General features: G+C 36.8%; 2 protein-coding genes across 2 annotated transcripts; both read left to right on the top strand.

Annotated features, from left to right (window-relative positions):
* The first annotated feature begins 1,410 nt into the window (after positions 1 to 1,410).
* On the top strand, positions 1,411 to 16,512 carry FTSH11 (FTSH protease 11). Its single transcript, XM_086256286.1, has 17 exons — positions 1,411 to 2,261; positions 3,266 to 3,419; positions 4,905 to 4,997; positions 5,170 to 5,255; positions 5,372 to 5,495; positions 5,989 to 6,108; positions 6,380 to 6,430; positions 8,435 to 8,496; positions 10,406 to 10,463; positions 11,270 to 11,395; positions 11,467 to 11,547; positions 12,377 to 12,506; positions 12,604 to 12,752; positions 14,957 to 15,238; positions 15,559 to 15,648; positions 15,731 to 15,784; positions 15,943 to 16,512. The coding sequence occupies exons 1-17, from the start codon at positions 1,567 to 1,569 to the stop codon at positions 16,096 to 16,098; spliced, it is 2,511 nt and encodes an 836-aa protein (XP_086112412.1). The 5' UTR covers positions 1,411 to 1,566; the 3' UTR covers positions 16,099 to 16,512.
* Positions 16,513 to 22,550: 6,038 nt separating this feature from the next.
* On the top strand, positions 22,551 to 24,770 carry LOC147273397 (DNAJ heat shock N-terminal domain-containing protein). Its single transcript, XM_086227525.1, has one exon. The coding sequence runs from the start codon at positions 22,640 to 22,642 to the stop codon at positions 24,596 to 24,598; it is 1,959 nt and encodes a 652-aa protein (XP_086083651.1). The 5' UTR covers positions 22,551 to 22,639; the 3' UTR covers positions 24,599 to 24,770.
* The last annotated feature ends 220 nt before the right edge of the window (positions 24,771 to 24,990 follow it).

Here is a 24,990-nt window from a genome sequence, read left to right as displayed (position 1 = left end):
AATTAGGTACCCAATCTTCAAAAATTGGCACTAAAGTGCCCCTAGTACGAATAAGCGGCGCTAAGGTACCTCCGTTAGTTTTTTCGTAAACAACTCCGTTAAATGCCTATGTGGCACTGGCGTGGACAACAAAATGCTGATGTGGCAGGGCATAATAGTAATTTCATCTCTTTTTTTTGGACAAAAAAATTAATTAAAAAACAAAAAAAAAACAAAAAAACAAAAAAATCAACCCTCCCATTCTTCTTCAATGTTCAACTCTAATTCTTTCCACCAACCCATACTTGAGCCTTTGCTTTGCTGCCAAAACCCCACAAAGATATTATCCCCTTTTACATTTGTCTTTCCTTGTTTATTTATTTATTTATTTTTTTTTCGGTTGGGTGGGGTGGGTGGATGGGACTAGGTGGTGGGGCTGGGTGGCGTGGGTTAGGTGGTGGACGAGGCTGTTGGGCTATGTGAGGCTGGGTGGACTGTGCATGGCTGGGTTGGGGGGTGGACGAGGATAGGTGGCGGGGAGGGAGGGAGGGAGGGGGATGGGGGCTAGGTTGGGGGGTGGACGGGGATAGGTAGGCGGGGAGGGAAGGAGCTGAGCTGGGCTGGGCTGGGCTGGGTAGGTGGGGTGGACGGGGCTGGGCTGGGGGGTGGACGTGGGATTGGTGGAGGGGAGGGAGAGGGAGAGGGAGAGGGAGAGGGAGGGGGAGGGGGAGGGGGAGGGGGAGGGGGATGGTGGGGTGGGGTGGGGCAGGGTTGGGGGGGTGGACGAGGATAGGTGGGAGAGGGGCTGAGTGGACAGGGATTGGTGGCGGGGAAGGAGGTGGGGTGGGGTGGGGTGGGGTGGGGTGGGGTGGGGGGGGTGGGGATGGGCATGGGTTGGGGGTGGACGGGGGCTAGGTGGCGGGGGGAGGGTGGGCTGGGTGTCTGGTTATTGATTTTTTTTTTCATTTTCTGTTTTTTAATTAAATGTAAAATTGTTAAGAACTTAAGATATAAAAACTTTTAATTATTTTTTTGTCAAAAAAAAAGAGAGATGAAATTACTATTATGCCCTACCACGTCAACACCACGTAGGCATTTAACGGAGTTGTTGACGAAAAAACTAACAGAGGTACCTTAGTACGGCTTATTCGTTCTAGGGATACCTTAGCGTCAAATTTTGAAGATGGAGTACTTAGTTGTAAATGGACTCAAAATTGAAGTGTATAATTACAATTAAGCCAGTAAAATTTAGGCATCTCATTATAGTTGAATTTTTTCCTATTTCACTAAATATGGCTTTTAGCATAAGTTTTAGCAAGGACATTCTACCCGCTCTACTAATCAGGAAAAAAAAAAAAAGCAGGAAAAAAGCAGAAAGGGTACACCAAACTTCACATCCAAATCAGAAAAGCCACAGACTAGAAGCCGGCGCCAATTTCAATCCCAAGATAAGGTTCTTACTCATTCCCTCTAATCCTCTCTCTCACGCTATTTTGTGGCTCTCAAACGCTGTGTCTTTCCTCACCCTTGTGTACAGGAGAGGGAGAGGGAGAGAGTGAAACAAGCTATTTTGATAAACCCTAAGCAATGACTACTCTGCAAGCTTCTCTTCTTCTTAACCTTTCACTCTCTCCAAGTCCTTCTTCTTTATTCAAACGTTTTCAGTTCTCCCGCTCCGTCTGGTGTACTTACACCCCACTTTCTCTGCCTAATATTTATCTCTCTACCCCACCAAGTTCTCGAAGTTTCGGATTTGGCCTTCAAACTTCATCGATATCTTGCACATTGCACCCTGACAATGCGAATTTGAATAAAAAATCGGATTTTGCGGATACCCATTTGAATTCTGAGGTTAAAGAATCGAGTTTGAATGAATTTAGTGGTGGGAGTTTGAATTCTAGTGGAGATAGTTCGGTTTCCAATGTGGGGAAGCCGGAAAGTGATGAATTTGGCGGCGAAAGATTAGAAATTGAGGTGAAGAGTGAGTTTGGGGAAGTGGGTTTGGAGAATGGGGATGGAAAGAGTGAGAAAGTGGTGGAAACTGAAGGAAAGAGTGGGAATTTGGTGGGGCAGAAGAATGGGATACCATTGGTGGTGTTCTTGATGGGGTTGTGGGCAACTGCAAAAAGAGGGTTTGAGGAGGTGTTGGCGTCCAATTGGTTCAGTTGGCTGCCATTTTTGCGGCAGGAAAAACGGTTGGAGCGGTTGATTGCAGAGGCCGACGCCAATCCCAAGGATCCAGTGAAGCAGAGTGCTCTGTTTGCTGAGCTTAATAAGCACAGGTTAGGCTATGGAGCATTGTTATTGTCATATAACTCCTATTAATACTGAGAAAATAATTTTTATGTTTTTCAAAGGATATAATGTTACATGTTGCTTTGATTATATGGTGTGATAACTCAGTTCAAGTGACCCATATAACCGTGTCACTCTCAGTGTGGTGGAAAAAAATAGTTTACTTAAGAAAGATTTTAACTGTGGAAAATCTGTTAAGGAGGGGAGATAGTTGTTAATCAATGTTGCTAATGCAAGGATGCAGAGGAGTTGGTTTATCATCTTTTGTTGCCTTGCCCTGTCTCCCAAGAGCTGTGGTGTTATCGCTTCTTTGTTTGGTGTTTCTTCAGTGATGTCATCTTTTGTGATTGAGTGGTTATCCTCCAATCCTTTTGAGGAATAATAGGGCTGTTGGGACTTGGGAGATTATCTCCTTGATGCTTGTTGTGGTCTCTTTGGTTAAAATGGTGTGGGGGCATTTTTGGTGTGGAAATTTCTGATTGGGGAGCTAAGGGATTTTCTTTTAAGGATGTTCTTCATCTTTTGAATTTATTATTTCTTTACGCATGTAATTCTTGTATACTTCTTGTATACCTTGCTGGGCCTCTAGATGTTTTCCAATTAATAAAATTATTTAGTAAAATGGTGGAAAACTGTAGGACCTTAACTTTTACTTTTGTCATTTATGTGCTGATTGGTCGATTAGAAAATGAACAAGAGGAAAAGAGGAAAAGAGGAAAAGAGAATGTGTTGCATGTTCCATCTCTTCATTTTCTTTTTAAGTTTTGTTTGTCATAAAAAAAAAAAAAAAAAGAGAACAAAAAGAAAAGAGAATAGTTCTAACTAATTACTAGAGAAGCTCCAACTCGCAATTTTTTCTTTGTTGAGGTGGTAGGATAAATTTGAAATTTTGGCAAGCTGAAGATAATTTCATGTTAAAAAAATTTAATAATTGTCAACCTTTTGGTTCCCACCCCCTCATTTAATAATAAGCTTTAGTATTTTCTTTCAGTCCCGAGTCCGTCGTCAAGCGCTTTGAACAAAGGGATCATGCTGTAGACAGTAGAGGAGTTGCAGAGTATCTTCGAGCTCTTGTGGTCACTGATGCTATTGCTGACTATCTTCCAGACGAGGAATCTGGAAAGCCTTCTAGTCTTCCTTCATTGGTAATCATGTGCCCTTGCATTCTATATTTTAGCTTCCCCCCCCACCCCAAAAAAAAAAAAAAAACTCTTCTGTATGTTCTATATCCTAAGATCGCATCCTTCATGATTTTCTTTGGCACTTGTATGTCCTCATATACTCGTCTTTGGGTGTGACTCATGTTGTATGCTTCATAGCGTCATGTAACTTCCTTTTGCGTTTTTAATAGGAGCTTTAAGTTCATATATATGATACAGACAGAATAGGAAATTCAGTACTTATAATATGAAATTCATGAGGATAGAATCAATTAATCTTCTACGTTGGAAAATGTAATGGGTATATAATTATTCTAATGATTACATATTTATGGATCTATATGTTAGAGTAGGCTTGAAAAGATTGGAATTGGGATCTTATACTTGTGTGTAAAAGCTCATTACATTAACGTGGAATTAGGATTGTTCTTTTAAACCTTCAGAGCTTCCCCTTAGACACTTTCTATTCAGTTACCTACTCATCCCATGCACTCAGGTCCCATATGAGATGAGCGTGTGTTGCCAAAAGAAAAAAAAAAAAAAAAAAGAAGTGAAAAGAAGTAACATAGACTCGTCATTGCATAAATTGAATATATGTATCATGGAAAGAGAATTACAGTAACTTTTCGATGCATTTTTGAATGAATGTTACCAAAGCAAGATAGTGAAAAGTTCATAATGGTTCTATGTCACTTCCTCCACAACATATACTAATGGCAGCCCTTGATGCAAGCATATTGTGACTGGAAGATATACTCTTGTCCAATTATCTTCATGCTTGTGCTCCTTTAAGCACTCCATTATATGTGGGCTTTATCAAAAAGATATTTTGTGCTGAAACTCCATATGCTGAAAAAATTGTTACTGATATTTCTGAAAACCTACTAGTAATTTCTATGTAAGTACACATCATCAGTGGCTGTCAACCTTCTATAACACTAATCCATCCATCCTTTTCTCTTTTGAAGGTTGGAATATTGGTTCATAATGTCTCCCCTTAAGTCTCCTAGCATGTCTTTCATGTTTCTGAAACTTTGGACTTCGGATGTTAACATATTCTTGTAGACTAGTACTGTCTGCATAGCTAATAAAAAAAGAAAACATAATGCTCTTGCTTCCATTTTTATCGTTATTTATTATTATTTCTTTGTTATCCCTACAGTTGAACAAACATTAAATTCATCATTTGATTTCTAGTATGAATTTAATAAACTTTGATAGGTTAAATTTAACCTATGAATTTAACCTATGAATAATGATAACAATGGGTTAAATTCATCGTTATTTATTGCTCTGCTTAAACGTACCTTCGCATCTTTTGATTTCTTCCTCTTTTTTTTTTTTTTTTTTTTTTTTTTCTTTTGCATTTTGTTCATCATTTGCATTCTTTTGACATGCCACTCTTCACTTATTGTTGTGTGCTTTGTGATGTGATAGTTTTATTTGAATAATCACTAAGTATATATGCAGTTGCAAGAGTTGAAGCAGCGTGCATCAGGGAACATGGATGAACCCTTTCTCAACCCTGGCATAAATGAGAAGCAGCCATTGCATGTGGTGATGGTGAGTCTCAATTCAAAGTGTAACCTTTGTGCCTTCTATAGGAGAATAATTTTGTTCACATTGTGTTCTTTTGACGTGGCTTATTTTTTGTGATTTCCATATATTCTCTCTCTCTCTCTCTCTCTCCGCTTTTCTTTTAGTCCCTAATCCTGAAACATGTCTCATTTATTAGGTTGAACCTAAAGTGTCAAACAAATCTCGTTTTGCGCAAGAGCTTATCTCAACTATCTTGTTCACAGTTGCTGTTGGATTAGTATGGTATGAGTTATTAATTTCCCTAGTCTCTATCTGTCTCTCTTTTGTGGTATTTACTAGTAAATGCTTTCCTTTAATCTTGAGTTGTTTGTATTCTTAAAACATGGAACTTGTTTAAGGTTCATGGGTGTAGCTGCTCTTCAAAAGTACATAGGGAGCTTGGGCGGGATAGGTGCTTCAGGTGTTGGCTCAAGTTCTTCCTATGCCCCAAAAGAGTTGAATAAAGAAGTGACTCCAGAAAAGGTAGATGCTTAATGCTCTGTGATCAGAGTATTGATATTTAAGACTTTCTACAATAAGTTGTCAAGCTCTCTCTCTCTCTCTCTCTCTCTCTCTCTCTCTCTCTCTCTCTCTCTCGTATAAGTATTTCTTTATTGACAGAAGAAGATTAAAAAATTTAGGTTCTCTAATTTAGGAACTGATGTAGGAACTTAAGGTGAGTGCTAAAATTTTCTAATGAAAATTGGATTTAGAGCAGGTTAGCTAACAGAAGAAAACTGTCTAATTCAAGTAATTCGTGTTGTGTTCTGCTGAAATTGTGTACGATGTTGTAATTCTGTATTACCCAATAATTGCTAATAACTAAGAAAAGGATCTATCTTTGGTTTTGTAATTAAAATTTGGTAATCTATACAGCAATTGCACTTTTTTTTTGGGGGTGTTATATGGATCAATCATGTATTTGACATATACCGGTTGATCAGTATCCCTGCCATTTGTCATTGTTTTCTTGCAGAATGTTAAAACATTTAAAGATGTTAAAGGCTGTGATGATGCAAAGCAAGAGCTTGAGGAGGTAGTGGAGTACCTCAAGAACCCAACTAAGTTTACTCGCCTCGGGGGCAAGTTGCCAAAGGTTTGTGTTAGTTGTTTGAGTAAATTTTACTTTGATTCAAGTACTCTTGTGTCCTTACATTCTGCTCAACATTTTGACCCCTTATGGATATCTTGTTACTTTAAGAAGGCATCAGGGAGAATCTATCTTCCTTAAATTTACTTATAGTACATAATCTTGTATTTGCTTTTTACTTTTATAAACATATACTTTCATCATTTATATTGGCTTCGCTTTTTAATGTCTGCTTTGGTATTAAAATAACATATGAGTCTAAAAAAAAACTTTGCAGGGCATTCTTTTGACAGGAGCACCAGGAACTGGAAAGACTTTGCTTGCTAAGGTAAAACAGATTTAAATTCCTAAATATTCTTTAAAAAATTTGTGTCTTGGAGTTATCACACGTTATATTTGATCCCTACAATGCTTCTTAATGGTGTTATAGATTATTACGATTCTTTCCTGGAATTCTTTCCTGGTATTAATCTAAATATTCTTTAAAAAATTTGGGTCTTGGAGTTATCACACGTTATATTTGATCCCTACAATGCTTCTTAATGGTGTTATAGATTATTATAATCCTTTCCTAGATTATTATTAATCTAAAGTTTGGTTCTGAGCTCTGACATATTTCTTCAAACATATGGAACTCCATCAAGATATAAGTTGAATTTAAATGTAAGCTTGCCAGCACATCTACTGAAATGATGAATATTTAACACACTTGTCAAGAGTGTAGGATGAATTAGATCTGAAAATAATGGGGTTTCACCTTCCAGACTTAATTGGAACCTATGGCTCATGGATACATCAAAATCCCCAATGCAAACATGTATTGGATGCCGATATATGCCTGAAACGTTGGAAATACATACGGGATGTAAATCTGAAAAATGATGAAAGTACTGCTATTGGTTAAAGTGGGACAGATACATCCTCGATATGTTCTGTTTAAATGTGGAAGGACCAAGTAAATGAAAATGGAGGAAATCTCTCTGTCTCTGTCTCTCTCTGTGACTCTGTTGGTGTGCATGTGTTGGGGGATTTAAATGCACTCTTTGGTATACTATTGTTTTTTGAATACTTCTGTATATATATGTTAAAATCTCATTGGTGTTTTTCTATTTGTTTTTTTAACAAAATAATTTATATAATCATTCCTATACATATAATATTACTTTGTTCATGTATCCCCATGGATCGCATCACTGATTTTCAGGTACTGCTGTATTATTCTATTAGTTTTGTGTTGTATCCACATCTCGTATCTATATTGTGCTTCGTAGATTGGAACAGAGAGAACTTTAGATTAGTATATTTATGGAATGCACTCTAGAATGGAAGATGGGGAATGTGATTTTGGTAGTCCTATAAAAACAGTGGAAAGGAATTATTCCTTTGAAAGTACTAAAGCTGATACACTAATTTGTCCTTATTAAACCTAATCCATTGTCCTGTTGTCCTTGTCAAAAGGTTGTTTTGTGGCAATTAAATATGGATTCGAATTGAACGGCATATTGTTGATTACCAGCTGATGTAGAGGAAGAAAATTGGATGATGTGATTTATGCTTGAAACATTTATAGTTCATAAATTTCACTTATAGATGGATGCATGTGTATGAAATATGAATGGCTATTTATATTTATAATTTGTGAGGAAGGGTTCTATGTTTCCTTTGTGCATGAGCGTGTGTGTTTGTATGTGTTAGTGGTTGGGGAAATATTCTCTTGCAAGACAGTCTGAAATGTTATGTTGTCAGACTGTCAATTTGAACCATTAATCAAGTAAATTTTTAGCTTAATATGTGGTGCCAGATTGACTGTTTGACAGCTTCAAGTAAGGGATCCGGACAGATTGTGGAATCCACTTTGCAATGTGGTCCAATGACCTAGACCATCCATTTGCTAGGTTCCTATTCAAGAATCATCATTGCACAAAATTAACCAAAAGGGAAACCATTTAGACATGTAATTGAAATCGAAGAAATAATCTAACATAGTGTTTGTGATAACCATCAAAATGATTATGATGATACTCAATTGGCTAATGGTTTCCAATTTGAGTTATTTTTTGTAGGGATGATTCTTAAAGGGTTTCCCTAAAAAATGGACAGTTCAAATCATTGTACCACAATGAGAGTGCACCCCTTATTCCTTCAAGCTCCATCAGTGTGTGTGTGTTTGTGTATGTGTGTGTGTGGTGCGCGTGCGTGTTTGACTTTTCCAATCGGCATACTTTGTTCCTTGACTTTATTGAGAAGATCCTATCTTCAATGCTATTTTTTTTAAAATCATATCTGGTATAATTTCTTCACTTATGGTTTGATTTTATGTTCGACCTTAAAGGCTATTGCTGGAGAAGCTGGTGTACCTTTTTTCTATAGAGCAGGATCTGAATTTGAGGAAATGTGAGTACCCTCTTACGCTTTTGAATGAAAATCTGTCCATCTTATAATATTATTGTAAACTTGGTGTTTTCCAATAATTCTGTTTTTGTTAACTCTGATGTTTTTTCCCCCTTGGCTATAAGATGAAATAAACAATTTTGAAAAAATTTCTTTCTTTATTTTATTATTATTATTATTATTATTTTGTAAATAAGCAGTGTCATATGCTATTGCCCTAGATTCTGTTAAGAGTAATTCGCATTTTGGACTGGTGAAAGAATTTTACATTTTCCAGCTATGGTTAAAATCAATTGTAGCACATTTAAAATGATATCTGATGCAAAGGTACATTGAATATGTTATCAGAAGTTCTTTTATGTCATCCATTCTTAGGTTCACTTATCATCCTTAGTCCTTTTGAATCATTCATATAATATCTCATAGTACTTGTCATGGTGGCTTAAAAAAATCATTTCCTATAACAGGATGCTTATCTCACCAACGAAATATCATTCACCTTGAGATACTCTTTTGCTTCCATCTCTGTAAACCTTTTTCCTGCACTCTTTTTTTCACTTGCTTAATCTTTTCTAATCCGTTGTTATCAGATCAATACCTGAAAATTGAATTATAGCTTGTGCCCTGTTTTACATGACACGTTACTTTACGAAAATTACAACATGAGGGACAAGGTGTCCCCTGAAAGTTCATCCTTTTAGTCTACATCTGAAAATATAAAAACAACAATCAAAGAAAAACTAAACAGAATTACATGACAACAGTATTCCAATTATAAAAGATAGCATAAAAGACCAGTCCCTAACCTAAGAGGAAACCGAATCCCACAAGGATCTCCAGAAATGAACTCTATCCAACAAAAATGGCATACATTGTTTTTACTATACATGCCATAATTTAGCATGGATATACTATTTTATAAAATTTACATCTTATCCTACCCTTCTGTTTTGACTAGTCTTCGACCTTCTCTTATGTCCACCATAAGAGCTAAGAACAAGTTTACCTCCATCTTTCTCCACCCCTCTGCATTTTCCCTTTCGGTAATATGATGCTCTTAACAAAACCTTCCACCCCAGACCGAGATAATCTCAGAAAAGTTCCTGTTTGTTGCTGAATCTTTTTACCCAAAACTGGTAGTCATTTCTCCTGCATTTCTTGAAGACATCGTGCCCCTCCACCTTTCATACTTCCTGTAACTGATCTATGAGCCATGCTGCACATCCCAATCCAAAAGAGACTTTTCAAGCAATTCCTTTCTGTGAGTAAAAGAAGCTGGCCACAAAACTGGTTGTCAACCTCAATGGAGATGCTCTTGAAATCAATCCTATAGAATCTAGACAAGTGTTTGTTGCCCCTCTCTGACTGTCTCTTTCAAGCTCTCTCTCTCTCTCTACCCATCTACGAGATTTGATGGGATATGTCTTTTATCATTATTTTATAAAAGGGAATAGGAATTGCAAGTATATGTTGCTTTCCAGTAAAGCATTCTTGTAGGCTACTCACTGTTTCTTACAGTTGTGCCTTATTAAGTTTCTTTATCCACTCTGGGCAACTTGGCTGTTATATGGTACTTGATAGCATATAGTGTATAAAGACACCTAGCTATCGCTTATGTGAAATAATGTTTTAATTTTACTACTTAGCTATAAGCAGCACAAAAAATAGATTGGGCTATGACTGTTACTTGGCAGCATTCTTATCAATGGTACTCATGTATATTCGAGAGTCATTCTTCAAAGACCAAGCTTTTTATAGGGTTTTTATTTTTTAAAGAGGATTAGTCAACTGAGATCTGATTTTTGTTGTCTCTGTTTAAGATCTGAGCTTCCTTCAGTAAACCGATATTGCTTGGATCTTGGAACTACTTAAATATTAGTCTGTCTTGAGCTCATGCTATTTTGTATGACAGGTTTGTTGGAGTTGGTGCTCGGCGTGTAAGATCCCTATTCCAAGCAGCCAAGAAAAAGGTTAGTTGTCGACGAGGCATTCTTTGGTGGCAATTTGGCATGCTTAAAATTTTTTTATATTGAAATATGGATTAATATTATTAATTAAGCAACTAAGACTTTCAATTGTTGAAGTAACTCTTCACCATGGAAAAGAAAAAACCAGAGTCAGATGTAGGAATGATAAAATTTTTGATGAGAATGTAGGGATAATATGATATGATATTGTGCTCTGAAACTTCTGGGAATATTTTTGACATATATAATATGGAGAGCCAAAATGATGACGACAACAACTACAACAAGAAAAATGCGGAGGAATTTCACATAAGCTAATGGAGAAATTACTTTACTTTTTAACATGTATGGTAAACATATAAATGATACTATATGTCATATACATATAATAGATATAATATTCTATGAAGTTTATTAGTTTAATAGATGCATTGGTGATTGATTGAACATTTCAAAAATTTCTTTTAAAAATTTAATGTTTTTAAGAAAATTTCCATAGTTTCCGTTGACAGTCACCTATATTGATATCAATATTTCTCCTTCAATATATCCGTAAAATGGAGTACCGATATTTTTGTCGATGCCAGTATTTTCATTCTTGTATGTACTAAAGGAAAACTATGAAAAGTCTAGGGTAAGAATTTGCATACATCTTTAAGTCAGTAATGTACATTTTGTTTTCTACTTTTCTCAGGGCAATGATCAAATCTTCTCTAGATTTTTGAAATTGCCTGTTAATGCCATAAAAGTGAATTCTTTATGCTTGGCACGTGTTCTGATTTCTTTTGTATGTTTTTCATTTTTCGCAGGCTCCTTGCATCATTTTCATTGATGAAATAGATGCTGTTGGATCAACTCGGAAACAATGGGAAGGGCATACAAAGAAAACACTGCACCAACTACTTGTTGAAATGGATGGTTTCGAGCAGAATGAGGTATGGTAAACATATTTCTGTGTTTATGGTATCCTTTCTGCTATTTCTAAATTACTATGACATTTATGTAGGGAATAATTCTGATGGCTGCAACAAACTTGCCTGATATTCTTGATCCAGCATTGACAAGGCCTGGTAGATTCGACAGACATGTAAGTTATTTACATTCTCTGTGAATCACAATTTTTTTTTTTTTTTTGAGATTTCATGTTCGTAGATTCGTACCTTTAGTCATTTCTGCAGAAACTAAAAATTATATGATTGATGCTTTATGTGTGACTTTGCATATAACATTGAAATACAAATACTTAGTATCAGTATCTTCTTCCCTTTGCATTTGTTATATGGATTCAGCTGACTCAAGGGTGTGCCTGAAGGGAGAAATCCTTGAAAAATTATTGTGACACAAGATGTTATGTCCATCACAGTGATTCTTTTAAAATTTTCAATTTTGGAATTATTTTTTTCCAGTTGTGTAAGGGCTTCCAAAAATAATTAGATGTTTCTAGTTGCGTTCTGGAAGCAAATGCCTATGCTGGGAGCTAACTCATCATTCTTAATTTTTGTGCCATTAGTTTTGTAAATTTTGTACTCTTTCATTTGTTTATAAAAAGTTTTATGTTTCTCATAAAAAAAAAGAGAGGCCTTTCACTTTAAAGTTCGGTTCAAATGCCTTTTTTTCTTTGGCCAGAACTCAAGTGCCTTCTCAAGGTGCCCATTTTCTCATCGTAACTTTTTGGCCTCATGACTGCTGCCATTGTACTTTAGACTCTGGACTAAATTTAGTTTATATGTTGGATAACTTGGTTTAAAACAAAAAAAATAAAAATAGAAAGTAGTAACCACCAATTCACCAGCATCTGTTTAATTTTTATTTTTTGGCCTGAGGATCTGTTTTAGATGTTATCAGGGTTTCATTATCAATTTATTGGTAAAATGTTTTCTTTCAAAGAGAGTAGACTAACAAATACAATTATGTAGATTGTTGTTCCAAATCCAGATGTGCGAGGTCGTCAAGAGATATTGGAACTGTATCTACAGGATAAACCATTCTCTGATGATGTAGATGTTAAAGCTATTGCTCGTGGTACACCAGGATTCAATGGGGCAGGTCAGCTCCTTTCATTCTATTAAATTGGCATTTCTTTCATTTCTCCTGGCATGAACCCCGAATTCTTATTTTCTTTTTTCTTTCTCTTCTTGATCAGATCTTGCAAACTTGGTGAATATTGCTGCCATTAAAGCTGCTGTTGAAGGCGCTGAGAAGTTGACTTCTACACAGTTAGAGTTTGCGAAGGACAGGATAGTTATGGGTACAGAGCGGAAAACAATGTTCATATCTGAAGAGTCGAAAAAGGTATGCATATCAGTCACAAGGCAACCCAGCTTCAAGTACAACCTTTGTATCCGTTACTTTGTGTTTCATTTATATTTGTGATTGTGAAATACACTTTCAATCGACTTGGGCTTTCTCTGTTTCTTTACATTTCATGTTTCTTTTCAATCATCCTCCTGGTCCTTTTTTAATCTCTTATTTTATTTTTATTAGTTTTATTTTCCATTTTAATTGCTAATGGGGCATTGCCGCATTGGATCTTGCTTTGAAAAATCTGAATCTAAAAGAATTGGACCATGCAAGGCACCATGATAAAATTATTTTCAAAATTATCTTGTGTGATATTTAGCTTGTGGTCATGAATCATGATACCGCATGTTTCGAATCAAGTATGATATTATATATTAATAAATATATAGATGCTGTAGTAGCCAATCTTAGACCGGTTATATATAAGATCCATGATTAGGATTCAAACATTTTCACTCTAAGTGTCTTAATCCTGTATGTAGAAAGAACAGTTCATGATAACTGTTTATGCTAGTTGTTTTATTTACTAGTCCCTTATTCTCTAATAAGGTTCATAAATAAAGATTTGCTTCTAAGCCGTTAGATGGGATATGTCTGGATAAGATGCATCTTACCTAACCCCAGGACCGGAAGTAGTAGGATTTATTCTCATAATAAATGATGTAAAATTTTTTTGCGAAAATTAGTATGCATCTAAACCATATTTATATACACACGCATCTTACCCTAGTACATATGTACATACCTTTTCTATGTGTATAATATATATATATATGTAGACAGTTGAAGACGAGAATAAACTCAGATTTAATAGGACATACATACATTCTTTATGTATATATATAGACAGTTTGAAGACAAGAATGGGAAAATAACTTGGATTGAATAGGAGATACTGCATATAATGGAATGGAAGACAAGAATTCATGTGGTCAATCCCATATGATTGGGATAAAGATAAAGAAGATGATACACACACATGCACACATGTATATCTTTTGATGGTTTATTAAAGAAAACCTATTTTCAACTGTTAGATTATATGTGAATGGCAATCTTATTAAATCAACATTTTTCTGTATATAAGGAAGCGTTCCCTTGCCAGACAGTTCCCATCAGGGCCATATATTAACATTAGACATATAAACGGTCTCATATCAGACAATGTAGTATGTTGCTAGGGTGTTAAATCATAATTGTCAATAGGCATACTGCACTGCGCTGCATTTTCAGACAGACACAATGTCATCTGATCATTAATCTTAATTGACAATTTGGTAATATAATATTTCAGACTTGTCTCGTAAGAGAAAATCCTTATATATATGTATGTGTATGGTGAGGATCACCTAGGATGTTGACTTTTGAACCATGAGTTTCCTATCTGTTGTGATTTTGACTCGTCGGAGTTTCTAGGAATGGCTGACCGGTCGCCCGAAGTCAGAGAGTCAAGTTTTGGGGCAGATTTTGGGTTTCCTAGTGGGGTACGATTTTGGAAGACAAAGAGGACTTGCGCAAGACTTTCTTAGTGTGGAAAGGAGTTCTAAAGGGTTTTCCTTACGTACAAGGGAATAGAATTAGCTAATAGGTAGATTACCTAATTCTGTTAGGATTAGGAATCCATATTGTAAGTGGTAAGCCTATGCTCTATAAATAGGCTGCTGCAAGTCTCATAGAAATTAAGAATAGCTAGAGACTTCTAGGGAAGAAACTCAAAGGGAGACTCGGGTTAGAGACTCAAGGGTGAGTGACTTCAAGGGAGGGGTCTTTCAAGAGGGAAAAACACAAGAGAGCTATTTGTGCAAGAGAGAAGAGAGCGGCTGCGAGTTGAGTAGTCTAGGGTTTCAATAAGTTCTTGTAATTTTATTCCATGCATAGTGTAGCTGTGATTCTCTAAGGATCACATGGGGACGTAGGCAAAGTTCGCCGAACCTTGAGAACAAATCTTGGTGTTCTTTACTGCTTTATTGTTGCTGTTATTGTGTGTGTTTGCTAATTGTCTAATCCTAGAATACATCAAAGAAAAAGGTCACGGGAAGAGTGTTAATTCACTACAATATCTGGTTTGAGATATGTTATTGCTATTTAAAAATGGATCATTGCATCAATTGGAGAAACTATTAATTTACTATGAATGGTTCGTTTACAATTTGAACATGCATTGTTCTTTGCTAATATAATTACACATCATTCAGCTCACCGCATATCATGAAAGTGGTCATGCAATTGTTGCTTTCAACACCGAGGGGGCACATCCAATTCACAAAGCAACAATTATGCCTCGTGGATCTGCTTTAGGAATGGTCACCCAGCTCCCTTCAAATGATGAGACATCAATTAGCAAGAAGCAGTTATTAGCCCGCCTTGATGTCTGCATGGGGGGAAGAGTGGCAGAAGAGATAATCTTCGGTCAGGATCATATCACAACTGGAGCAAGCAGTGATCTACACACAGCTACGGAGATCGCCCACTATATGGTATTTATTTCTCCCCCCTTATGTGAAATCTGTATTTTCAAGAAATCCAGTATTATTTCCATTATTCAAAGGGTGCTAAATTTGTCTTTTGTTTGGCGAGTGAAAGTTGCACTGTTTTTTAATGAATATAATTTTTACATATGAAGTAGTTGGCCTTCAAATTTTTTTTCTTTAACTTAAATATGCTCTACTTTTGTAATTTTGGTCTTCACAATTTCCATCTTGTGGTGCCCAAAGAAATTCTTGCTTGATGTCTATCTTTCGTTCAGAAATGAGTATTTTTTAATCACTTAATGCTATTGCCATCTTTTGTGATCAAGGTATCAAACTGTGGCATGAGTGACACGATTGGGCCAGTTCATATTAAAGAGCGACCAAGTTCGGAAATGCAATCTCGTATTGATGCCGAAGTATGTTCTTGGATCTCAGGTTTTTATTATGAATTAATTATGATATTTGTTTGGGATCTAAATTTGTTCAATGGTTCTTCAGGTTGTGAAACTGTTAAGAGAAGCATATGATCGTGTAAAAGCGCTTCTAAGGAAGGTTCGTCTATAATATATTTCATGATGCATTTAGCTTCTTCTGTTGGTTTGGCCACCTGTGAAATTACAGCCTTTGTATTCTGTTAGATGATGGCCGCATTGACGTTTGGTATTTGGCAATCTGGACTTCACTGACTTTTCTTTTTTGACATTTTTCAGCATGAGAAGGCGTTACATGCATTAGCAAATGCACTTTTAGAGTATGAGACACTTAGTGCAGAAGAAATTAAGCGTATTGTTCTCCCATATCGGGAAGGACGGCTGCCTGAGCAACAAGAAGAACAACAAGAAGAAGGGGATCTTGTATTGGTTTAAACCATCTCCTCCTCTAGTCTGTAATTTACCCCGATTGTTGGGGGAGCATTGTACAGTGTAGTTGAAGCAATACAGGTGTCATTCATATAACTTTTGCAATCTTCTCCATCCTTTACGCTGCCCCACAGTGAGATGTGTCGTAAGATGTGTTGTGGGCAGTCTATCCATACAGTCTGGAACATCTCTGAAGCAACCTCAACTCATGCTCTTTACTGACAATCCAAGGACGATAGAAATCATGTACCATTTGAAAAATCATGTATTATTTGAACTTCAATCCCTTTTTGGGTGAATTTTGAAGAAATACATTGTTTTCTCTAAGGGGAATAATTTGTCTAATCTTTCGAGTGGATGACTTCTGTACAAAGAAATGCATTATTTGCTATTAAATCAAGCTGAATTGTTGAAAGCTCTCTTCATATACTGTACCCTTTTGGCTTAATCATGACTTACATGGAAGTTACGGACTCTGCAATCTTAAGCTTATTTTGAGAATATGTGTATGAGTAATGAGTTCATTATGGACATGTGGTGCAAAATTTTGCACATGCTAAAATGTCCTTTTTTATGAAAAATTCTAAAGTATGTGTGCTTGGCTTATAAAGATTGTTTGGGTCTGAATAGAATAGATGCAGTCGTATTTGTGTAAGGATATTAGAAATCTTTTCATGCTAAAAATGTCCTTTTTAAGTTTTTATGGAAAAATCTAAAGTATATAGCAGTACAGAAATTTATTTATTTTTTTTCTATGAAATTCAAATATCCTTTCCTTTCTCTTTTCCCTTCTTCTTTTCCATTTTTCTTCTTCTTTTGTCTGCAACCCACCCCTACCCCCACCCCCACCCCCACCCCCATGCCGTCACCACCGGCCAATCCAGACGCCGGAGACGACGGCCCAATGCCTTCCCCCATCACCACCCGTCATCATTCTCTTTCTCTCTCTGCACATCACCACCGACCTTCATACAATTTCTTTTTGATGTAGGTAGTGGTTCATGCCATGCCATGGAGGCAGTTTTGGTGCAGGTGGCGGTATAGCACCGAAAAAAAGAAGGATTTATTCGATTATTTTTTTGTGTGTATTTTTTTTAACTTTTTTAATATTTTATTTAAATTATTTGAATGCATTGTTGAATTTAGAGAGTATAATTTTGAACAAAAAAAAAGGGAAAGGGAGTATAATATAGATATCATATAGGATATATCATGCATGTGCCAAATAGAAAATTATTAAAAAAAAAAAAATTTAACAATTCAATCCAATTCTGTGTTTCCACCAAACATGGGACTGTCCCATATTAGGACTTTTCATAGTCATGTCCTGTCACATGGGACACAATCGTGTCCTGTGCAGTCATGTCTCGTCCTTCAAACGAGGTTTTAGTGTTTATGAAATAAAAGAAGTTAGAAACATCTTGGCCAAGAAAAAAAAAGAAGTTAGAAACATAATATAAAAGGAAACAGACAATAGGTTACCAACTTACCATAGGATGTGATTTGAGTCCGATCCAAGTGATCCACCTAGTAGTTTCTCTCCTCCATGAATTTAATGGAAGTTTTCTCAAGCTCCCCAAGTAAGGAGCCTTTAAAGAAAAGCCCACAGAGGAAACTAAATAAAAATGGTGAAGAATTGCCTCCTGAGGGAGAAGCTTTTTAGTGTATGGTTTGAAAGTATTCATGTCTTTTTGCAGATGTTAAGTATGTTGGAAATGGTAACTTCCCAACGGTTAAACAAGTTAGCACCCATGGGCGAGGTTGCCCGGATTGATTTGATTGACCAATTTTACCATGCTCATAAGGTTAGATGATCAAAATAGATGATATTTGAGTGAAATATACACAAAAGGAGGTCGAGTGATCCAAAATTAAAAATAGAGAAAGATCACCCGAGTAAGATAATGGGTAAATAAAATGGAAGGGAGGTTTGGCAGATAGAAATAATGAAAAAAGACAATCCGTGCAAGGTAAAGAGTGCTTAAGTGTAGGAAATGATGAAGAGTGGAGGTTACCCGAATAGCATAGAAGAAATTTTGATGGATAGTGTGTAAAATGAGAGGAGGTTGGATGTTCAAATTTTCTCTGTCTCTTTAAAAATTCGCCGGACCCACATTTTGGTCATTAAACCCATGTATTAGGCTAGGTTATATATATTTGAATTAAATACAAAAATACTCTATGAATTTTATATTTATTTTCAATTTGGTCCACTTATTATAAAATATGTCAATTTAGTCCATGAAATTTTTAAGTTGTACCAAAGCAGTACAAATGTTAATTTCAATTGAAAAATTAATAGAATTGGTCACATGAAAATATGATGAACGAACTAAAATGCTCCTGAAAATATGGTCACTTTCTGTGTACATAACTAATTTCCGTTAAATTTTTTTATGGAAGTTAACATTTGTACTGCTTTGTTACAACTTGAAAAATTCGTGAACCAAATTAACACTTTTTATAGTTAGTAGACTAAATTAAGATTTAGTGTAAAATTTATAGACCATTTTTGTATTTAATCCTAATTATTTAGACAAATATGCATTAAATTACCTTCAAGTCGCTCTTATATATGTATAGGCCCTTTAGGGATCCCTCGTTTAAGGTCAACATCAATAAATTCTTTACACTTGTCATTTTCTTTACAAAATATTAAATCCTTTCAGATATGAAGCCTGAATGAAAAACCAATGGACTTCACCAAGGATGAACTTCATTGCCGATAATTTCACCGTCGATTACAACTTGTACCAAATCCATGAAAAGAAAGATGGAAAATTATACACATTGACTCTCATGATTAAACATTTTATTTCATCTTCACTCTCTCTTCTGCAACTCCTCCATTGAAGGGGAAGATAAAGAGTAAACCCAAAAAGAAAATAGCAAGACAACCTGCAATAAGAAAACCCCACATGGTTGCTCCTTAATTTCATATTTTGTTGTCTTGGCTAAAGAAAATGTGAAATTCTTTTATGGTGCGTTTGGATGCAGTAGTTTGAAATTACTAAGAAATTCACAAATGACGGAATTTAAAACGATGTGATTTAAAATTTTAGAATATGTAGATTTTTTTGTTTGGATAACATGTAAACATAATAGAGTTTAAATATGAAATTTATGATAGTTTTAATTTTTATGCATCAATTCAAAAGAGTGATGGTGATGGTGGCAATAATAAAAATGATGTTTATGGTGAGTTGGCCATATTGGTAGGGGTATGGCCCACAAGCGGTGAGAGAAATGGTGGTGGCTAAAATTGGGGTGTTGGCGGTGGAGGCGGTGGTGGTGGTGGTGGTGTCGGCAATGGCGGTGATGGTGGCGGCGGCGATGACGGTGACGGTGACGGTGATGGTGGTGGTGGTGGTGGTGGCGGCGGCGGTGGTGGTGGCGGCATCGGCATCGGGGGTGGTGGCGGGGGTGGTGGTGTTAGTGGTGGTAACGTTGGCGGCAGTGATGGTAGTGTCAACACAACTTATTTTTTCTTTTGTAAAAATTAAAATTTTGAAAATAACACCAATTTAGGTAGAATTTAAAGTTGGAATTTACAGCCTTCAAATCCCAAGTTTTTTTTCACTTAGAATTTACAAAATTCTGTATTTATTGATCCAAACAAGGAAATTAGAGCATGTAATTTCTTAAATGCTGAGTTTTGTTTAAATTCCGAGTTTTTTTTCCTCCATTCAAACACACCATTAACTCATTTACATATACATATGAGTATTTTGAGGACTTTTGGGTTTTTTTGAATGTAATCTTCCATTTTAGGTGTGCCAAAATTATTGGTTTTTCTTGTTATTTTTTGGAAGAAGTTTTGTTGAAAAAATAGCCCTCACGAATAATTTTTCAACAGTGTTAAATGAATAAAATTAATATTATCTATTCATGAGTATGAATGTAAAATCATGGTAGAGCCCATGATATAGAAATAAAAATCTATGTTTATGTGAGGATGATGTCACATATGAGAGATGCAAATTGATGAGTACTCTATGTCATTAAATATATCACAACCTAGACCCGTCAAGTCTTTTAACCAAGTAAGGGTTAAAAGATTGAATTGTAACCCGTCAAGTCTTTTAACCAAGTCATTAAATTACCGAGTCTTGCAAGCCGATTAGATGTTGGTACATTGCATTGTAAATAATCATATATCAGGTCTCAAGGATTAATGAAATGCATTGGTTAGACAATCGAGTGATACCGTTTCCAATTGCATTCACAAATATTTATGGTAGAGGGGCAATAATATCTAGTAATTTGGGTTGTTACATAACATGAATAAAAGATCGATCACTTATCATTGGAGTGCGACTAAGATTACATAGATAAAATGTTCTTAGTTTAGTCTCATCCATTATTAGGATGGTGTATGAGATTAGAAGCCTAAGATAATTGATTCCAAAGATCCTAACTTTAGCCTAAATGAAATTGAGAATAAGATGGGAAATTCACAATTAGTACGTGGATATAAATACTATAGATAGTTGGTCAATTTATTTGGTAACACTTAATACGAGCTAGAATTAAAATTTGGCAACTCATATGCCCTTGCATAGATGGTAAATGGCATGACACAATTTGTACACACATGTCATGCATGAGAATTGTGACACACAAGGGAATGCAAATTCAAGAGATCACCTTGGAAATGAACTCTAGGGAATTTGGGGCAATATAAGGAATGTTATATTGTTGTCCATAAACAATTAATTTCATGGAAATATATTTTTGATTAATTATTTAGTCATAAATATATTATTATAAATTAATTAGAGAGAATGAAAACATTCTATTCAATTTATTAAAGGCCCAAAAGTATTGGAAAATAAATCAGTAATATTACACTTACCACATTTTTATACCACAATTTTATATCATCTTACATGACATTCATACATTGGACACTAAAAATTAAAAAATAAAACCCAAAAAAGAAAAAGGAAAAACTTTTTCAGTGAAATAATGACACATCAGGTGAAATACAAATGTGAAAAAAAAAATGTGGGACAATTAGCATTATTGAAAATAAATTAATAAGAATCATAAGATAGAATAAGTTAGAAAATGATGTGGACCCCTAAGATTATAATTGGGCTTCTTGAATATTTCTGATTGAGGCCCAGACAGTAAATGGGCTTAAGATGGTTTGGGAAAAGTCAGCAGCTCAATCCCAAATAGTTACATAGGTCCGAAACAAGAAAGGAAACACATAAAGGGTAAAATGGTAAAAGTTGGCAGCATCCGACACGTAACATCTTCATAATATTTGAAGAAAGTTGTTATTTGCACACTTCATTTCCTCTCTGTGTACACCTTTTTCTTACTTTTCTCACTTCACATTCTCACATAATTGAATTTTCTCATACATGCACCCCCTCCCAATTATTATAATATCCATATTTTATCTATTTCACAAAATTTCTCATCACAACACACCTCATCACCCAACACACCCCATCAACTCATACAAAAAAAAAAAAAAAAAAAAAACACACACACACACACACACACCTAGCCCCTCCCCTCTCCCCATCTCTCTCTCTCTCTCCTTCCCTCTCCCCTCCGAACATCCACTTAAAAAAAAAGTTGCAGGTTTAGCAGACCAGTGTCGAAACTGGTCGTTTCTTTCAGCACTGGTCCGCTAAAACTTGTAGTTTTGTTTGACAGTCGTCCGTCGAAGAGAACATGAATGATAGACAGGTACCTGCCGAACATATCCTAAATGTTCAGTGGACTAATGCTGAACCAGCTGTATTTTTTTTAAGGTGGATGTTAGAACATAAAGAGAAAGGGAAAGGGAAAAGGAAAGAGAGGGGAGAGAAAGGGAAGGAGAAAGGAGAAGAGTGTGGGGGGGGGGGGTGCTATGACGGGGTGTGGGGGGGTGCTGTGACAGGGAGAGAGAGAGGGAAGGAGAGATGGGAAGAAAGAGAGAGGAGAGAGAAGTTAGAGAGAGGGGAGGGGAGGGGAGGGCTCGACATGGGGCTGAGAAGACCGAGTGGTCGCCGGAAAAGGGATAGAGAAGCCAGAGAGATGGGGCAAGGCACGAGGTGGGAGCAGAGAAGAGAGATGGCGTGTGTTGGGGGAGGGCTTTAGGGTCTTTTCATAATGAGGCAAATCTATAAAATCATTAATTAAGTTACGAGGGGTGTGCAAAGAGAGGAAATAGATGCACAAATAGCAATTCTCTATTTTAAAATTGAAATTATCGAATCAAAATTGAAATTTGATCGAAATTTACAAAAGGATTCTAAATATTGGAATTTCTAATTTGATTTGAGTATTTCAGTCAAATCCAATTTTTCAATCCAAATTGCACCCGACTTAGCGAAAAATTATTCTGTGAACAAAAATTGGGGAGAGAAAAAAAAAGATCATATGCAGACAAAAAAAAAAGAGAGGATATATATGGATTTTCCCAAATGTTTTCCCCCTTCTGTCACTGAAATTCTGAAAACCCTCAACCCCTCGTCTTCAGTTTCACACCTCTCTCCCTCTCTCCCTCTCTCTGAAACCCAGAAACAACAGACAAAAAAGAGAAAAGATGGAAGAAGCAGAGCAAGAGCAAGAAGCTAGGCAGCTAAAGACTGTAGCAGAGGCCAAATACAGAGACTCCAACTTCAAATCAGCCCTGAAATATGCAAAGCGAGCCCAGCGGCTGAGCCCAAACCTGGACGGCATCTCCTCCATAGTCACCGCCTTCGAGATCCTCCGTACAGCCTCCAAAACCCCCAACAATCGCAACTGGTACAAGGTCCTCCAGGTGGAGCCCTTTGCCCACACCAACACCATCAAGAAGAACTACAAGACGCTCGCCTTTCTTCTCCATCCAGACAAGAACCCACATGCCGGTTCCGAAGAGGCCTTCAAGCTCGTAAGCGAGGCGTTTCGGTTCCTTTCGGACAAGGTGAGGAGGAAGGAGTATGATATGAGGCTCAGGATCAAGATTCAGGATGAGAAAATCAAAGAGGGTGGTGGTGGGGGTGGGGGGTTGGGTTTGAGCGACACGTTTTGGACGGCGTGTTCGACGTGCCGGCTTTTGCACCAGTTTGAGAGGAGGTATTTGGGACATAATTTGGTTTGCCCAAGTTGTAGGAAGAGCTTTGAGGCTTTGGAGGTTGAAAGTGGTGAGAATGGTGGTGGTGGAAATGCTAAGGTTAGGACTAGTGAGAGGTTGAGGAATGCGGGTTTGGCATCGAAAGGGAAAGTGGTTAGTGAAGGATTGGGGAGGAGAGTGAGTGATAGTGAAGAGGTGGCTGGTGGTGGGAGAAGGAAAACTGGGGGTTTGGAGAAGAAAGGTGAAGTGGGTAGTGAAGGGTTGGGGAGGAGAGTGAGTGATAGTGATGAAATGGTTGGTGGTGGGAGAAGGAAAACTCGGGGTTTGGGGAGGAAAGGTGAAGTGGGTAGTGGGGATTTGGACAGGGAAGTTAGTGGTGGTACTGGTGGTGAATTGAGTGGTTGGAGGTTGCGGAGGAGAATGAGTAGTGTTGGAGAGGTGATGGAGAGGTCTAAACCGAAGAAGGCGAAAACCGGTGAGGAAATGATGACATTGGCAGAAATGCAGTTGGAAATGAAGCGGAAGGCACAAGAGGAGAAGATGAAGTCGAAGCTGAAGGACAAGATGGATGAAAGAGAGAAGAAAAAAGTGAGGCATACAGATTTGAAGAAGGGTAAGAATTTAGAAGTTGAGCGACCCTCTGTTTCGAAGAAGATTAAGGATTTAGAGAGTGAGAAGATTGGGGGTTTGGCAATACAGAGAAGCAGTAGGGGGTCGGAGAGTGGGGATTTGGAGATTATGGCTGTGGAGGATTCGGATTTTTATGATTTTGATAAAGATAGAGTGGAGAGGAGTTTTAAGAAAGGGCAGGTATGGGCTGTATACGACGACGATGATGGAATGCCAAGACATTACGGGTTGATTGATGGAGTTGTTTCTGTCAATCCTTTTGAGCTGAAAATGAGTTGGTTGGATCTTCAGAATAATGGGGAGGAGTGGTTGGCTTGTTGGGAAAAAATGGGATTCCATGTGTCTTGTGGGAGGTTTAAGGTTGACAGGAAAACTTCCATTAATTCAGTGAATATATTTTCTCATGTTGTGGATTGTGATAGGGTGGCAAGAGAGGTTTATCGAATTTATCCAAAGAAGGGTTCGGTTTGGGCACTTTATAATGAAGCAGCTTTGGATGCAGAGGGAAGAAACCTGTCGGTTAAAGACAAACGATGCTATGACATAGTTGTGTTTCTGACAAGTTATAGTGAGATGCACGGTTTGAGTATGGGGTATCTTGAGAAGGTTGATGGATTCAAGACGGTGTTTAAGAGAAGGGAGGTTGGGTCTCATGCTATTAGGTGGCTAGAAAAAGATGATGTTAAGTTGGTTTCACACCAAATTCCTGCCAGGAAGCTCTCTGGTGATGAAGCTCCAAACCTTTTAAAAGACTGTTGGGAACTCGATCCTGCTTCTCTTCCTCCAGATTTACTTACATTTAGTTGGGGAAGATAGGTTGTAGTTGGGAAAGCTGAGAGGTTTTGTATAGCCTTTCTTTCTTTGGTTTGGGGTTCAAAGTAGAATATCTGTACATTAAGTACCCTAGTGAGGTGATTTGTAGCAAATGAGGGTACTGCTCTGAACTATAATCTTTTTTATTTTTTATTAGTAGTTGAGTAAAATAGTGGTCCACAATCATGACTCAATCTTTCATCTTAATGTCTATTTTAAATAACTGCATGTGTTTATCTGTATGAACTTTACATGTGTTTATTGTTTGTATGACAGTATGTGCATGGGATTTGTTGGGGTAAGTAGATTTTTTGGTCATGTGAGGCAATGGTTGGCTCTACGCTTGTACTTAATCTTAAGTTATTGTGTTGTGATAGCCTTGTTGCAATGCATTA

This window comes from Dryas octopetala, chromosome 9 (assembly GCF_963921425.1).
Source record: "Dryas octopetala chromosome 9, drDryOcto1.1, whole genome shotgun sequence".
In the NCBI taxonomy this organism is placed as follows: domain Eukaryota; kingdom Viridiplantae; phylum Streptophyta; class Magnoliopsida; order Rosales; family Rosaceae; genus Dryas; species Dryas octopetala.
The sequence above is the reverse complement of the archived record's forward strand: the minus strand, read 5'-3'. Positions and strand labels throughout refer to the sequence as shown.

What these genes read in the sequence shown, in the direction of transcription:
- FTSH11 (XM_086256286.1), top strand. Translation starts at nt 1,567, where the DNA reads ATGACTACTCTGCAAGCTTCTCTTCTTCTTAACCTTTCACTCTCTCCA. An exon ending in GGATCTGAATTTGAGGAAAT is followed by an intron (nt 8,497 to 10,405) that starts GTGAGTACCCTC and finishes TTTGTATGACAG; the next exon opens with GTTTGTTGGAGTTGGTGCTC. An exon ending in CGGAGATCGCCCACTATATG is followed by an intron (nt 15,239 to 15,558) that starts GTATTTATTTCT and finishes TTTGTGATCAAG; the next exon opens with GTATCAAACTGTGGCATGAG.
- LOC147273397 (XM_086227525.1), top strand. Translation starts at nt 22,640, where the DNA reads ATGGAAGAAGCAGAGCAAGAGCAAGAAGCTAGGCAGCTAAAGACTGTA.